The sequence below is a fragment of the Mizuhopecten yessoensis genome, unplaced genomic scaffold (assembly GCF_002113885.1).
Source record: "Mizuhopecten yessoensis strain PY_sf001 unplaced genomic scaffold, ASM211388v2 scaffold716359, whole genome shotgun sequence".
NCBI lineage: Eukaryota > Metazoa > Mollusca > Bivalvia > Pectinida > Pectinidae > Mizuhopecten > Mizuhopecten yessoensis.
The window spans coordinates 870,413-887,280 of NW_018480077.1; the positions used below are offsets into that span (position 1 = coordinate 870,413).

Sequence of the window (16,868 nt, forward strand, 5' to 3'; positions counted from 1 at the left end):
TTCTGGACGAGAGAAAGGAAACTCAAGGGAAGAAGAAATGTGTATTTTTTATGTAATGAAGCCATTCCATGAGACATTTGAGAATGTTTCCCCCAAGATTGACATTTTTTCTGTCTTGTTCCAAAAGTGGCCATCTAGGAATTATTGCTTTTCTCCAACTTCAAATACAATGTTGGTGGTATGATTATCCGGAAATATTATATCCTTAAATAGCATATTATTGTTCACTTGACGTCAACTAATTTGTATTCATGACGTCACATCAAGCCATGTATGAGTGCAGTTTTAATTCTAACCTTACAAAACGGCCAATAGCAATGATAAAGAACGGTATAATTAATCGTCTTAAAGAGAAGATATTTTATTTATAATTGACAAAGAGTTTGTGTAGTCGAGATTTTTATCTTGACACATATGTCTAACAATAGTTTTAGATATATTTAGTGTGTATGTATTTGTTGAGTAGCATCACAAACTCAATATAGGGTAATTCATCACAACACGTGTATTATACTGCAGTCAACATAAAGGACGGGCTTCTTCAAAACGCCGGGATGTTATGGTAAGATATTTTGAAATGTTTAAGCTACAATCCTTCGAACAACTTTGATCAGAATATAATTGAACTACATATTTGTGATGAGGGATGATATCGAACTACGTATTTGTGATGAGGGGTGATATTGAACTACATATTTGTGATGAGGGGTGATATCGGACTACATATTTGTGATGAGGGGTGTTATTGAACTACGTATTTGTGATGAGGGGGGATATTGGACTACATATTTGTGATGAGCGATGATATCGAACTACGTATTTGTAATGAGGGATGATATTGGACTACATATTTGTGATGAGGGGGGATATTGGACTACGTATTTGTGATTAGGAGTGATATTGGACTACATATTTGTGATGAGCGATGATATCGAACTACGTATTTGTAATGAGGGATGATATTGGACTACATATTTGTGATGAGGGGGGATATTGGACTACGTATTTGTGATGAGGGGTGATATTGGACTACATATTTGTGATGAGGGGTGATTTCGAACTACGTATTTGTGATTTGGGGTGCTATTGAACTACATATTTGTGATGAGAGGTGATATTGAACTATATATTTGTGATGAGGGGTGTTATTGAACTATATATTTGTGATGAGGGGTGATATTGAACTACATATTTGTGATGAGGGGTGCTATTGAACTTCGTATTTGTGATGAGGGGTGATATTGAACTACGTATTTGTTATGAGGGGTGATATTGAACTACGTATTTGTGATGAGGGGTGATATTGAACTACATATTTGTGATGAGGGGTGATATTGAACTATATATTTGTGATGGTGGGTGTTATTGGACTACATATTTGTGATGAGGGGTGATATTGAACTACATATTTGTGATGGTGGGTGTTATTGGACTACATATTTGTGATGAGAGGTGATATTGACATACATATTTGTGATGAGTGGTGATATTGAATTACATATTTGAGATGAGGGGTGATATTGGACTGCATATTTGTGATGGTGGATGATATTGAACTACATATTTGTTATGAGGGGTGATATTGGACTACATATTTGTGACGAGGGGTGATATTGACCTACGACTCTGTGACGAGGGATGCTATTGAACTGCGTATTGTGACGAGGGGTCATATTTAACTACATATTGGTGTCAAGTGGATGGTATTGAACTTTATATTTGTGACGAGGGGTGATGTGTAACCACATGCTTAGATTAGGGATGACATGAAATGAAAATTAACATGTGTAAACAGAGTGTTTTGTTCATGATATATACTGATGTATTTTGTGCAAACAGGTAATATGAAAGTTCCTGTATGTGATGAGGGGAGGTATGTTTACATTGAGTATTGAATAGGTGATCGGTGATTAGTAACACCTACTACCGTTATTGTGAGAGACATAAACCTCTTTACCAAAGCAGTTTATACTAAAACATTCAAGTACTTCTGATTTTCTGACACATCCGGAAGATACACATGTGAATAAATTAGAATGATTAGTGTAATAAGAAATCCTAGATTAGTGTAACTAGAAATCCTAGAAAAGTGTAATCAGAAATCCTACATTAGTGAAATCAGAAATCCTAGATTAGTGAAACAAGAAATCATAGATTAGTGAAATCAGAAATCCTAGATTAATGTAACTAGAAATCTTAGATTAGAGTAATCAGATTTCCTAGATTAGTGTTATAAGAAATTCTAGATTAGTGTAATCAGAAATTCTAGATTAGTGTAACTAGAAATCCTAGATTAGTGTAATCAGAAATCCTATATTAGTGTTACTAGAAATCCTAGATAAGTGTAATCAGAAATCCTAGATTAGTGTAATCAGACATTCTTGATTAGTGTAACTAGAAATCCTAGATTAGTGTACCTAGAAATCATAGAAGTGTAACTAGAAATCCTAGATTAGTGTAATCAGAAATCCTAGATTAGTAAAATAAGAAATCCTAGATTAGTGTAACTAGAAATCATAGATTAGTGTAACTAGAAATCATAGATTAGTGTATTATCGTACCTCAGACAGACATATCCTAAGTCCTATCCCATGCTAGAATTTTCTAACTCGTCCGATCTGTCTTGTACCTTTACGTGACATTTCGCGGAATTTTTCCACTGCGACGTATTCATCCGCGCGGAAACGGCTCGAAATCGACAATCTGCGTTATCGATATTCTGTTTTGACGTTATATGTATTGTTTTAATGTAAATTATGTAGTTAGAATTCTGATATTTTGGATAAAATATAATCTAGACGTCGAAATTTGCTGTCTTCTTTGTAAAGACAGGCTGCATTTTTACGCGGAAGCATTCAAATGTAGCTTCAGTAGTGTAGAGGTCATATTAAGTTGAAGCCCAAGACGGGACACTTACAGTCATTAGCAAAATTGAATAGATTTTTTCGAATTAAAAGATGCGAGAAAAACATTCTAATACCTGTAACTGAGCGAGATCGATTTATCTCAGTCACGAGATAAGATTCTTTAACATCGCAGCATCGGCTGATGCCTCGGTTTGGATTATGTTACAGAATCTTAGCCCTCGACTGAGATCAACCGATCAAGCTCAGTTAAAGGTAATTGGTTTTTATTAATCATAATCGTAGATAAGCGCAATCAGAAATCCTAGATTAGTGTAATAAGAGATCATAGATAAATTATTTCAGAATCATAGATGAGTGTAATTAGAAATGCTAGATTTATGTGATCAGAATCCTAGAGTAGTGTAATCAGTAATGCTAGATAAGAGTAATCAGAATCATAGATTAGTGTAATCAGATTTTTTTGATTAGTGTAAAAAGAGATAATAAATAAATGAATTCAGAATCGTAGATAAGTGTAATCAGAATTCCTATATCAGTTAAATAAAAATCATATTTTTGTGTAATCAGAATAATAAATTGGATGAATCAAAATCAGAGATTATAATGAGTTTAATCAGCAATCATTGAATAGTGTAATACAAAATCCTAGAATAGCAAGATAAGAAATTACAGAAAATAATCTTGTTTTGGGTCCTAGAACACCACAGAGTTTATTCACACTGGACCTAATTACTATGGTTGATTGACAAGTATGCTTGCCTATTTAGACACCCGTTCAGGAAAGTGGCCGCCTTCATATTCAGGAAAGTGGCCACCTTCACACAGAGCAATGGTGTCAGTAAACTACTCAGGAAAGTGGTCGCCTTCACACAGAGCAATGGTGTCAGTAAATTATTCAGGAAAGTGGCCGCCTTCACACAGAGCAATGGTGTCAGTAAATTATTCAGGAAAGTGGCCACCTTCACACAGAGCAATGGTGTCAGTAAACTACTCAGGAAAGTGGTCGCCTTCACGAAGAGCAATGGTGTCAGTAAATTATTCAGGAAAGTGGCTGCCTTCACACAGAGCAATGGGTATCAGTAAACTACTCAGGAAGATGTCTGCCTCCCCATAGAGGTAGCTGTGTATCGGACAACAGTTCCTCCCTCAACGTTCTGTATCCTCCTGTGTATTATGCTTGTATACCGACTGTCGGGTTCTTTGACCATAATCCTCGGCATCTGCGTCACGGACGGCTGTGGTGATGGCGCCGACCATCTTGTTCGAGGCGAAGGTTGCGCAGGTATCTGGGAGAGTTGTGACATTCTCGGTAAAGAATGGCTGATTGGGTATCTAGGCCGTCCGGTGTAGTGGACAGTGACTGGCAAATGTCCGGTCAACGATTGAGTTTTGTATTTGTCATATTTTGAAGTGGACACTCGTCTTCTGATATGTCCATTTTGGTTTTTATCACCGGTATTGTGCGCGTACCTAAGAAGTGTCGATGGGTATTGGACTATCCTCGGAGCGGGCCGGAACTCCTGCCCATTTCTACCCTTCATAAAGGGTTTCAATTGACTCGGGTCAATCAGCATTTTGACTCCCGAACCAAAAACTGACGGGTTTCTTGCAAGCATTTTGAACTGATCAGTCAGAAGACAGTCTGTTAGAACAGAACTGGGCGCCGATACTGGTCTTCTCGAGGATAAACTAGGGGCCCAGAAGTTTATATCATGGTTTAACAATGATTCCTGCTCGAAGAATTTGGATAATTTCTCGAAAATTTCTTTTGCGTTGTTTTCTTCTATTTCCCCATTTGATACCCAGGCGTGAACATTCTCCAGATCTCGTTCTAGATTAAATATTTCAAACTGTGGCAGCATTTGATGTTTTACCTGCAACGAACACAAACAGTTGTGCATAAAGAGACGAATACAAACAGTTGTGCATAAAGAGACAAACACAAACAGTTTTACACAAAAAGACGAACACAAACAGTTGTACACAAAGATATGAACATAAACAGATGACTACAAAGGGACGAACAAAAACAGTTGTACACAATGAGACGAATATGAAAAGTTGTACACAAAGAGACGAACACAAACAGTAGTACACAAAGAGACGAACACAAACAGTACAACACAAAGAGACGAACAAAAAACAGCAGAACACAAGGAGACGAACACAAACAGTAGTACACTAAGAGACGAACACAAACAGTAGAACACAAGGAGACAAACACAAACAGTAGTATACAAAGAGATTAACACAAACAGTTGTACACAAAGAGATGAACACAAACAGTAGAACACAAGGAGACAAACACAAACAGTGGTACAAAAAAAAGACGAACACAAGGAGACGAAAACAAATAGTTGTTAAAAAGGAAACGAACACAAACAGTAGTATACAAAGAGATGAACACAAACAGTTGTACACAAAAAGACGAACACAAACTGTTGTACACAAAGATACGAATATAAACAGATGACTACAAAGAGACGAACATAAACAGATGACTGCAAAGAGACGAACACAAACAGTAGTATACAAAGAGATGAACACAAACAGTTGTACACAAAAAGACGAACACAAACTGTTGTACACAAAGATACGAATATAAACAGATGACTACAAAGAGACGAACACAAACAGTAAAACACCAGGAGACAAACACAAACAGTGGTACAAAAAAAGACGAACACAAACAGTTGTACACAAAGAGATGAACACAAACAGTTGTACACAAAGAGACGAACACAAAACAGCAGAACACAAGGAGACGAACACAAACAGTAGTACACTAAGAGACGAACACAAACAGTAGAACACAAGGAGACAAACACAAACAGTAGTATACAAAGAGATGAACACAAACAGTTGTACACAAAGAGACGAACACAAACATTTGTACACAAAGAGAGGGGCACAAACAGTTGTACACAAAGAGATGAACACAAACATTTGTACACAAAGAGACGAGCACAAACAGTTGTACACAAAGAGACGAACACAAACATTTGTACACAAAGAGACAAGCACAAACCGTTGAACACAAAGGGACGAACACAAACATTTGTACACAAAGAGACGAACACAAACAGTTGTACACAAACAGACGACCACAAACAGTTGTACACAAAGAGACGAACACAAACAGTTGTTCACAAAGAGACGAGCACAAACAGTTGTAAACAAAGAGACGAACACAAATATTTGTACACAAAGAGACGAACACAAACAGTTTTACACAAAGAGACGAGCACAAACAGTTGTACACAAAGAGACGAACACAAACATGTGTACACAAAGAGACGAACACAAACAGCTGTACACAAAGAGAGGAGCACAAACAGTTGTACACAAAGAGATGAACAAAAACTGTTATACACAAAGAGACGAGCACAAACAGTTATACACAGAGAGCCGAACACAAACAGTTATACACAGAGAGACGAGCACAAACAGTTGTACACAAAGAGACGAACACAAATGTTGTACACAAAGAGACGAACACAAACAGTTGTACACAAAGAGACGACCACAAACAGTTGTACACAAAGAGACGAACACAAACAGTTGTACACAAAGAGACGAACACAAACAGTTGTACACAAAGAGACGAACACAAACAGTTGTACACAAAGAGACGAACACAAACAGTTGTACACAAAGAGACGAACACAAACAGTTGTACACAAAGAGACGAACACAAACAGTTGTACACAAAGAGACGAACACAAACAGTTGTACACAAAGAGACGAACACAAACAGTTGTACACAAAGAGACGAACACAAACAGTTGTACACAAAGAGACGAACACAAACAGTTGTACACAAAGAGACGAACACAAACAGTTGTACACAAAGAGACGAACACAAACAGTTGTACACAAAGAGACGAACACAAACAGTTGTACACAAAGAGACGAACACAAACAGTTGTACACAAAGAGACGAACACAAACAGTTGTACACAAAGAGACGAACACAAACAGTTGTACACAAAGAGACGAACACAAACAGTTGTACACAAAGAGACGAACACAAACAGTTGTACACAAAGAGACGAACACAAACAGTTGTACACAAAGAGACGAACACAAACAGTTGTACACAAAGAGACGAACACAAACAGTTGTACACAAAGAGACGAACACAAACAGTTGTACACAAAGAGACGAACACAAACAGTTGTACACAAAGAGACGAACACAAACAGTTGTACACAAAGAGACGAACACAAACAGTTGTACACAAAGAGACGAACACAAACAGTTGTACACAAAGAGACGAACACAAACAGTTGTACACAAAGAGACGAACACAAACAGTTGTACACAAAGAGACGAACACAAACAGTTGTACACAAAGAGACGAACACAAACAGTTGTACACAAAGAGACGAACACAAACAGTTGTACACAAAGAGACGAACACAAACAGTTGTACACAAAGAGACGAACACAAACAGTTGTACACAAAGAGACGAACACAAACAGTTGTACACAAAGAGACGAACACAAACAGTTGTACACAAAGAGACGACCACAAACAGTTGTACACAAAGAGACGAACACAAACAGTTGTACACAAAGAGACGACCACAAACAGTTGTACACAAAGAGACGAACACAAACAGTTGTACACAAAGAGACGACCACAAACAGTTGTACACAAAGAGACGAACACAAACAGTTGTACACAAAGAGACGACCACAAACAGTTGTACACAAAGAGACGAACACAAACAGTTGTACACAAAGAGACGAACACAAACAGTTGTACACAAAGAGACGAACACAAACAGTTGTACACAAAGAGACGAACACAAACAGTTGTACACAAAGAGACGAACACAAACAGTTGTACACAAAGAGACGAACACAAACAGTTGTACACAAAGAGACGAACACAAACAGTTGTACACAAAGAGACGAACACAAACAGTTGTACACAAAGAGACGAACACAAACAGTTGTACACAAAGAGACGAACACAAACAGTTGTACACAAAGAGACGAACACAAACAGTTGTACACAAAGAGACGAACACAAACAGTTGTACACAAAGAGACGAACACAAACAGTTGTACACAAAGAGACGAACACAAACAGTTGTACACAAAGAGACGAACACAAACAGTTGTACACAAAGAGACGAACACAAACAGTTGTACACAAAGAGACGAACACAAACAGTTGTACACAAAGAGACGAACACAAACAGTTGTACACAAAGAGACGAACACAAACAGTTGTACACAAAGAGACGAACACAAACAGTTGTACACAAAGAGACGAACACAAACAGTTGTACACAAAGAGACGAACACAAACAGTTGTACACAAAGAGACGAACACAAACAGTTGTACACAAAGAGACGAACACAAACAGTTGTACACAAAGAGACGAACACAAACAGTTGTACACAAAGAGACGAACACAAACAGTTGTACACAAAGAGACGAACACAAACAGTTGTACACAAAGAGACGAACACAAACAGTTGTACACAAAGAGACGAACACAAACAGTTGTACACAAAGAGACGAACACAAACAGTTGTACACAAAGAGACAAACACAAACAGTAGTACACAAAGAGACGAACATAAACAGTTGTACACAAAGAGACGAACATAACCAGATGTGTACAAAGAGACGAACACAAACAGTTGTATACAAAGAGACGAACACAAACAGTTGTACACAAAGAGACGAACACAAACAGTTGTACACAAAGAGACGAACACAAACAGTTGTACACAAAGAGACGAACACAAACAGTTGTACACAAAGAGACGAACACAAACAGTTGTACACAAAGAGACGAACACAAACAGTTGTACACAAAGAGACGAACACAAACAGTTGTACACAAAGAGACGAACACAAACAGTTGTACACAAAGAGACAAACACAAACAGTAGTACACAAAGAGACGAACATAAACAGTTGTACACAAAGAGACGAACATAACCAGATGTGTACAAAGAGACGAACACAAACAGTAGTACACAAAGAGACGAACACAAACAGTTGTACACAAAGAGACGAACACAAACAGTTGTACACATAGAGACGAACATGAACAGTTGTACACAAAGAGACGAACACAAACAGTAGTACGCAAAGAGACGAACATGAACAGTTGTACACAAAGAGACGAACACAAACAGTAGTACATAAAGAGACGAACACAAACAGATGTACACAAAGAGACGAACACAAACAGTTGTACGCAAAGAAACCAACACAAACAGTTGTACACAAAGGGACGAACACAAACAGTTGTACGCAAAGAAACGAACACAAACAGTTGTACACAAAGAGACGTACACAAACAGTTGTACACAAAGAGATATCACAGATCTGTTTGGGGTACAATGGTTTCACATTGTTATTCAACGATACTGTTACATTAAGACTGAGGTTATGTTTTGTGAAAAGAAGGCAATAATAGTTTCAGTTAAACGAAGCAAAGAATACGTAAGTAAGCGCACACAGTAATTCGTGCGAAGGAAACCTTTTGCCTATCTTTGTTTATCTATAGAATATTGTATGGTCCTCAGTGGAATAAAGAAATATAAAAATGTAAGACCCCATCAAAGCAAAAACCAGTCGATAAATGGAATATAAAGGATTACAAAGTGACTGTCACAAGAGACAAACAAGTTTATTGTCTGGTATCAAACTATGTAGGAGCATATACATATGGACTTAAATCCGCACATTAAATGTCTAAAGCCGAGATGTATAGGAATGCTTGACTAAAAGTTTAAATTGTTTAATCTTTAAAAATAAAAGAAGACATGCATTAATCTTTCCAAAAAATGATAGCATAAAAGATAGTAAATATCCAATATTGTATCGCAGCTTCGTAAGCTATTGCGCTAAAACATGCTTTTATCTGGGTTTCTGTTACTTCTTCATTGTATCTTTTGGCTTCTACTATTGCAGACAAGATTTAATTAACAAAAAATGTGTCTCCTCACGTTGCAGATCGCTGTGTGTTCATGCCTTATTTCAGTATATAGGTACACACAAAAACAAGATTACAACAATTAATTGCTTTTGGCTTAGAAGCAATTTGCAGTGATTGAAGTCGTAAAAACCTGCTATATGGAAAACTATAATGAGTCATATAACCTGAAGCCATTCGGTCGGGCTCAGTTTGCGGACGTTTCGCTATCGGTCCGGTGACAGCTAGTTTTTATCGAATAGAATGCTAACGCATAAACATGTAACGTATACTTATCTGGAGTGTCATACGATAGTATAAAACAATGAATCGCCCTAAACTATGGGTAAGTGACTATGGGAAGCAATGTCGATATTTCCCTTCGGTCGTATTGGATAACCTGACAACATGTTATCAGGTTGTACTTGCGAGTTGTCATTATCTCTTAATGAACAAGTTTGTTTTTGTTTATCAGCAAATGGAAGTGTCGCAGTTATAAGTTCCCTTTTTTTTTATTTTTTACAAAATATTCATTTGCTGATAACAGCGTCATACTATAAATCAGATTATTTTCATGTGAAGTTTATTTCCCGTATGATATACCGGTTTAAATGTTTCAAATTCGGAATACAAACACTCCGGATTGATCAAAGCCAATCTGTAAACGGTAAAATTTTACAACCACCTCTTTGAAGTTCTATATTAATATGTTTGCGTACAAAACAAACGCCTTTCCCCCTCAGGTACAGCAGTTGACGTGATCCATTGCTATTTTAAGTTATTTTAAGCAACTTTGCTCTTTAGATCAATCTGAGGATTTCTCTGATAAGATCGATGTACATCTATGTTTACCATCCGGGTCTAAAAACTTACGAAATGCAAAAAGGGCCAATGCATAATAGCATGTACTGTGATGATTAAACACGCATTCTTTATTTCCTCGTAAGACGAGGCTATTACACAAACTACGCACAAAATGTACACTCACATTTACTATTTCCTGCATATATTTCATTTAAAAAGTCATTAAAGGAACGGACCAAGCACGACTGACTGCAACGTAGATCAAAGTAATAGAAACTCAGCGGTTTGTCAATTCCGTCTTTGCGTATTGCAGAGTTATCTTCTCTTGTGAGCAGGTATTGATTGTTACGTCATTGGTTTGTGTGAGAAAGTTACGTCGTTTTCTCAAAAATTGATGACGTTACTCTCACAAACAAATGACTTAACAATCAATACCTGCTCACAAGAGAAGATAACTCTGCAATACGCAAAGACGGAATTGACACACCGCTGAGTTTCTATTACTTTCTCTCTCTTTTACCCTCTCACACAAATATACTGGTAAACTCATGTTTCATTGGAATGTGATTGTTCAAGAGCATTAGGAAAAACGTGCTTAGTAATTAAATACAGGTAGTGTTTTATTTCACATTCTCGTACGTCGAACTTCAGTCAAATCAAATGGCGTACATATCAAGGACATTATTGGTTTTTGGACTTTGTAATTAATTCTCACTCAATTAATATCTTTGCTACAACTAATTAGCGCTTCAGTAAACAGTCGTATACGTTATGATATACCATTGTATAACAGACATGAAACATACAGCCTCATTTATATACAGCATCGACAACCGCGCGACAATAGCAGAGCTAAGCAGATTCTGTATATCACGGTTACTGGCAGAAATATATTAAAAAGACCGATAGCGCAGGCTGTTTGGTACTACTTCTAATAAGACCAGACAGTTGATATTATATAAATATCACATTCATGAGAGGGCGATATTGCATATTTTCACCCCAAGGAAGCATTGTTGACCGTCTGTTAAAATCTCGTAATCTGATTGGTTGAGAAAGATGTGAACATTTTCAATGTTACTTGCTCGTTTTACAAAGATAATGAAGACAGGTTGACATTCCAAAAAATATAACATGCGCCAAACATATGCGTGCACGGTTCGTCCCAGTGCCAGGGTGTTATTCCAAAAATTGTTACATGCGCCGAATGTATGCGCCCCTGGTTCATCCTAGTGAAAACTTTTCTGAAACGTTTGTCGACTACTGGCGATGCGTTTGTTAAAAATGGTGAAGTGGTGAAACACCTAAACATGACACTCGGTATATTAAAATAAAAATCACATTCATGAGAAGGCGATATTGCATATTTTCACCCCAAGGAAGCATTGTTGACCGAGTGTCATGTTTAGGTGTTTCACCACTTCAACATTTTTAAAGGTCCTTGTGTTGATTTGACATAAACCAAGACTTCATCTCCACAGTTGTCGAATGAACCAACCATGAATGTGATTTGATAACAACCTGGCACTGGGACGAACCGTGCACGCATACGTTTGGCGCATGTAACAATTTTTGGAATAACACCCTGGCACTGGGACGAACCGTGCACGCATACGGTTGGCGCATGTGATATTTTTTGGAATGTCACCCTGTCTTCTTTATCTTTGTAAAACGAGCAAGTAACATTGAAAATGTTCACATCTTTCTCCACCAATCAGATTACGAGATTTTAACAGAAGGTATAATAATAATGATTAGAGATGGCAGAGACCAATATATGTGTGGTCAATATACCATTTGTATTCCTACTCATTAACGCGACCTACTCACGGGCTACAGAAAGGAAAACACCACCAGCGTATTCCTACAGCGCATTAAAACTCACCAGTCTCTATTCACGAATCAGAACAACTGCTAGCTTTTTCTGAAAGGCATATCATAACATGAATGAAGATCTTAAGAAAGTTTCGCCTTCATGGCTGCAATTATGTTGTGCTGGTATGGAGTAAAAGGGAAGCGATTGCGCCTGGATCGATTGTGGTGGAATATGAGGCAGTAGTTTTTCACACCATAACCGAAAAAATACATTCTAATGTCATAAAGTTAAAACGCTTCATTTAGCTGGGGTGAAATACTTTTAACATCAATAATACCCGTTATGTATACCATCACTCCGAAATCATATGCATACGAACGAAGCTTTTACAACAGGAGGAAACTGATTACAGACGAAAGCAAACCCGTATAGTATATAACACAGCGTCAGCACACAAGGAAAGACGTAATAGTCACTCCATTAGTCCATAGCAAAGTCAAAATGAAAACTGAGGAGAAAATAACACAAAAAGAAATCAGTCATAAAATCCCAAAAAATACCTATGGTGAAGTGAGATACTCAGTAGATTCTGAATGAAATAACTTGAGCACCACGTGTAGTTCTTTTCACAATGTCTCTGGCCAAGTCCAGGAGAGTATGTAAGTCAGTCACAAACGCTCCAAGACAGAATGAAAATGTCTAAAAATGACAAACAAAGACATTCGATAGAATGAAACTACAGTAATAGCTACGACGTCAGGCACACGAATAACATGATACTTACACTTAGTAGTAGCTCATTGGCGAACCGGGAATCCGCCACCGGAAGTTCTGGTAATGGCGACGATTTCCTACTCGAACACGACCCAGTCGAGGGTGTCTCGACCGCCGCACTATGCTCGCATTCTTGCAGTTGTTCCAAGACATTTTCGTAACTTTTCGACTTCAGTGGTGTCCCCGACACCACTACTTTTTTCTCGTTTTCCAGAAGCTTCAGATCCAACAAAACCTGTTGGAGATCGTCTGATCGGACGGTGTTTGAGAAGGAGATATCGTCACCAACAATCAGTCGCTTTGTGAGGATATCAAATCCTTCTTTGACAATTTCGTCCTGTTTTTCACGTTTTTGGTGGTAAATGTCAACAATTTTGTCCTGAATATCTAAAATTTTCTGGAATAAAATTTTCCTGTAGAATGTTTGAATATCCAAATCGGAAATACTTTTCATTTTCTGTTGATTTTCTTTAAGGTCTTTCACCGTTTCCTTGAAATCCGCCATTAATTTTGCGTATTCTGCCGGAGACACTTCGTAAACGAAAAATCGTAGCCACCTTCTGAGCTCTTCGTGCTGTTCCATTGGCGATAATGATAAAAAACTCAACATCTTCTTTGACATTTTACCATCTTTGTCCGGTAGGAACCTGTCTTTCTCTGTGAAAGGAAGACATTTCCTACATTACTATGGCTACATGTTAATCGACAAGTCATGAAGAAGCTGTTGGTCGAGTGACCGTATTACAAGTGAATAGCTTCATTGTTTAAAAAAAATGTGAAAAAGAAAAACTAACAATATTTCATCGCATACTTGACCTTTGACCTAGCTCCGTGATCTAAACACCTCGTCTTGGCTTATAACAATACTCATATTCTAATAAGAATTCTAATTGAAATTTTACGAATTTTATTGTTCATATGATCAACATAATTTTGATTCATTTGTAGTTTTCCAGAGTGTAATTAGTATATGTGAATATATGTGAATATGTTAGAGAGAAGATGTTTTATTTAATAGTACAAGGTATTTCAATATACTTGTGTCCAACAAGTTTCTTAAAAGCACAGTTACTATCTTACCAGTATCCATCGCATATTGTCCAGCGACGTTTTAGATTTGAAAATTACAGCTATTTAATTTGATATGAGAATACTTAAAAACAGGGCAGGTTTCACGAACGATTAACAGATAAACATATCACTTTTAATATTGTCCAATCAGAACGTTACTTTCAATTCACTACGTAGATTTTCAGTTTCAAGTTCAGATGAAGCGACGGCAGAATAAGTGGTAGTTTTGTTACGCCTTTGCAACATACATTATGTTTACATAACTACACAATTGATTTAATTCTGCTTGGAAATCTCACCAAATAATAGCAGCAAAGATATAAGTGCGTTGAGTAACCCATTTAAAATGACACTCTGCCTTGTCAAGCGTGACGTCATCAGAACTTGTGTCATCATTTTACGCTACGAAATCCCGCGCTTTTTGATACAGCAGTTTTTGCGTCATGCTGCTTTAAAAATATAATAAATGGAAATTCAATGTGTTCCCGTTGAATATTATATATCATACATCTTTCACTCGTATGCCATACTATATCTACATTATCACTCGTATGCTATACTATATCTTCATTATCACTCGTATGCCATACTATATCTTCATTTTAACTCGTCCTCATGAAAACTATAAACGTGAGATATTAATGGTATTCAACGGGAAGCTATGAAATATTCTCTATGCGACATTATTTTTTACATATGTAATAATTCGACATTATATTTCAATTGTAATTTCACAAGCGTTTAAATAATGACGTCACAATTATTACAACAGATCTGCCAGATCCTTATAACACTTATCAATTCAAAATTGAAATTGATTTTGAAAGGGTCATTTTCTTGTACAAATTCTTGTTATTTCTCTTCTTTTTTTTTTTTTTAATGTATTGTTGATTTGATGCCGAGTTAGAACGCTCAGCTCAAATTTTCTAATTATGTTATTTATCAACATCATTTCATTACACGCGCACACTGTCACCCATATTAGATCACCTTTTTACCTTTACTCCCGTTCTAATTAATTAGGACATAGTAGATGTGTCACAAAACACTACTATGGTGTTTACAAATGTAGTTGACAGCATAATAAATGGCGCTGAATAATAACGTAGATAAAAGACATACAGTGTGAGTAAGCAGTGGTGATCGGATATCGAACTTCCTGACACAATACCGACATATCCAATAACGGACGCTATGTAAGATGAATTGTCTATCATACGTAAAGGACATGGACGTTTCTCTTGAGAGTAAAATGTGTGGTCAAACCGAGGCTTGCATTGGTGCCTGATATTCTAACTGCAACTTTTACACCGCCAAAAAGAATACCCTTAGAATGACACCAAAGTTGACTATTTGATGGAGGTGAATACTTTCTAGTCCAAATTTTGTGTAAGAAGGTTACGTGATATATATATAAATATTTTGCACAAAGCCCCTGTATAGACCACTACCAAAGGAAGTCGCTTGGGGCTATGGTCGCCACTGCAGGCGGGGGAGCGGGAAAAGAATACACCTGCGAATAATGTGGGAACCCCCTGCAGAATTGGGGATTTGCTTTGGTGTCCTCTATTTGGGGACACAAAAGCGACCAAAATTAATCCGCTGCGTCCATTGCAATATTTGGGATCTTTATCTTTCTTTTTACTTCTAACTACCTTTATTTCCTAGCACCTTGCTTGGCAACACATCACGTTTGGCTTTAATGTTGAGCGTTCGCCCAAGTGAGGAAGGCAATGGGTTCTGTCCCCAGGCCGGGACATACCAAAGTCCTTCAACATGGTAGAACTTTGATACTGACTGCTTTACGTTCAGCTTTTAGGGGAATTGCGACAACTGGTTCACCCGTTGTCAGTATAATGTGACCGGGGGAATGTTGTTCTGGGTGCCTTCGGCATGGCAATTCAGTAAGATGGCACTATAGAGTCGGCATCAGATCCGCGCTATCACAAGGAAGCAAGCGCACCAACATAGCTTGTCTCCTGCACACACACACGCAAGCACGCATACACTACACACATGGAGGCACGTGCTTAAATGACCTTATTTGTTAATAGGACGTTAAACGTAGACTTTATCTGATCAGTGTCATTCTGATCCTTGTTTTAGTCTCGAATGTACCATTATCAGAAGCAAACATTTGGGTGACGTAAGACTGTTCCGGCAATGATGTTCATTATCTACCTATAGTGAATAAAAACGCAACTTATTACCCTAATAACAAAATTGGACTTAGATATTATTTTCTTTATTGCAATACCATGCAGTTAAACATTGCATAAACGCCCACACCGTGAAGATTCCAGGTAGTTTTGTTTGTCTTCTTGTAAGGTGTCTAGAATAGTCTCTTACATCAACTTCATTTGAAATCTTACTTATTAAATCTAATAGGTTTTACAAAGTAATAAATTCGGTTTTGAGAATAATATATATACATATGTGCGATATGAGTCTGAATGATCTCCATGAAACTGTTAAGCTCATAGTAATAAACAACTAAATAGAGAAAATCAACTTAAATTATCTCACTTATTTCGAGTAATTATGTTATTCTAATTTTACAAGTAAAAAACACTTTCGCTCCCCGTTGCC

General features: G+C 37.3%; 1 protein-coding gene across 1 annotated transcript in view; it reads right to left on the reverse strand.

Annotated features, from left to right (window-relative positions):
* Positions 1-3,458: 3,458 nt before the first annotated feature.
* LOC110443816 overlaps positions 3,459-16,868 on the reverse strand; it is a 20,856-nt gene continuing 7,446 nt past the window's right edge. Inside the window, exons 4-5 of the mRNA XM_021488237.1 lie at positions 13,219-13,865; positions 3,459-4,741 (exon numbers count right to left, since the gene is read on the reverse strand). Of these exons, the coding sequence (XP_021343912.1) occupies positions 3,956-4,741; positions 13,219-13,865 (1,433 nt within the window). The 3' untranslated portion in view covers positions 3,459-3,955. The remainder of the gene's footprint in view (positions 4,742-13,218; positions 13,866-16,868) is intronic.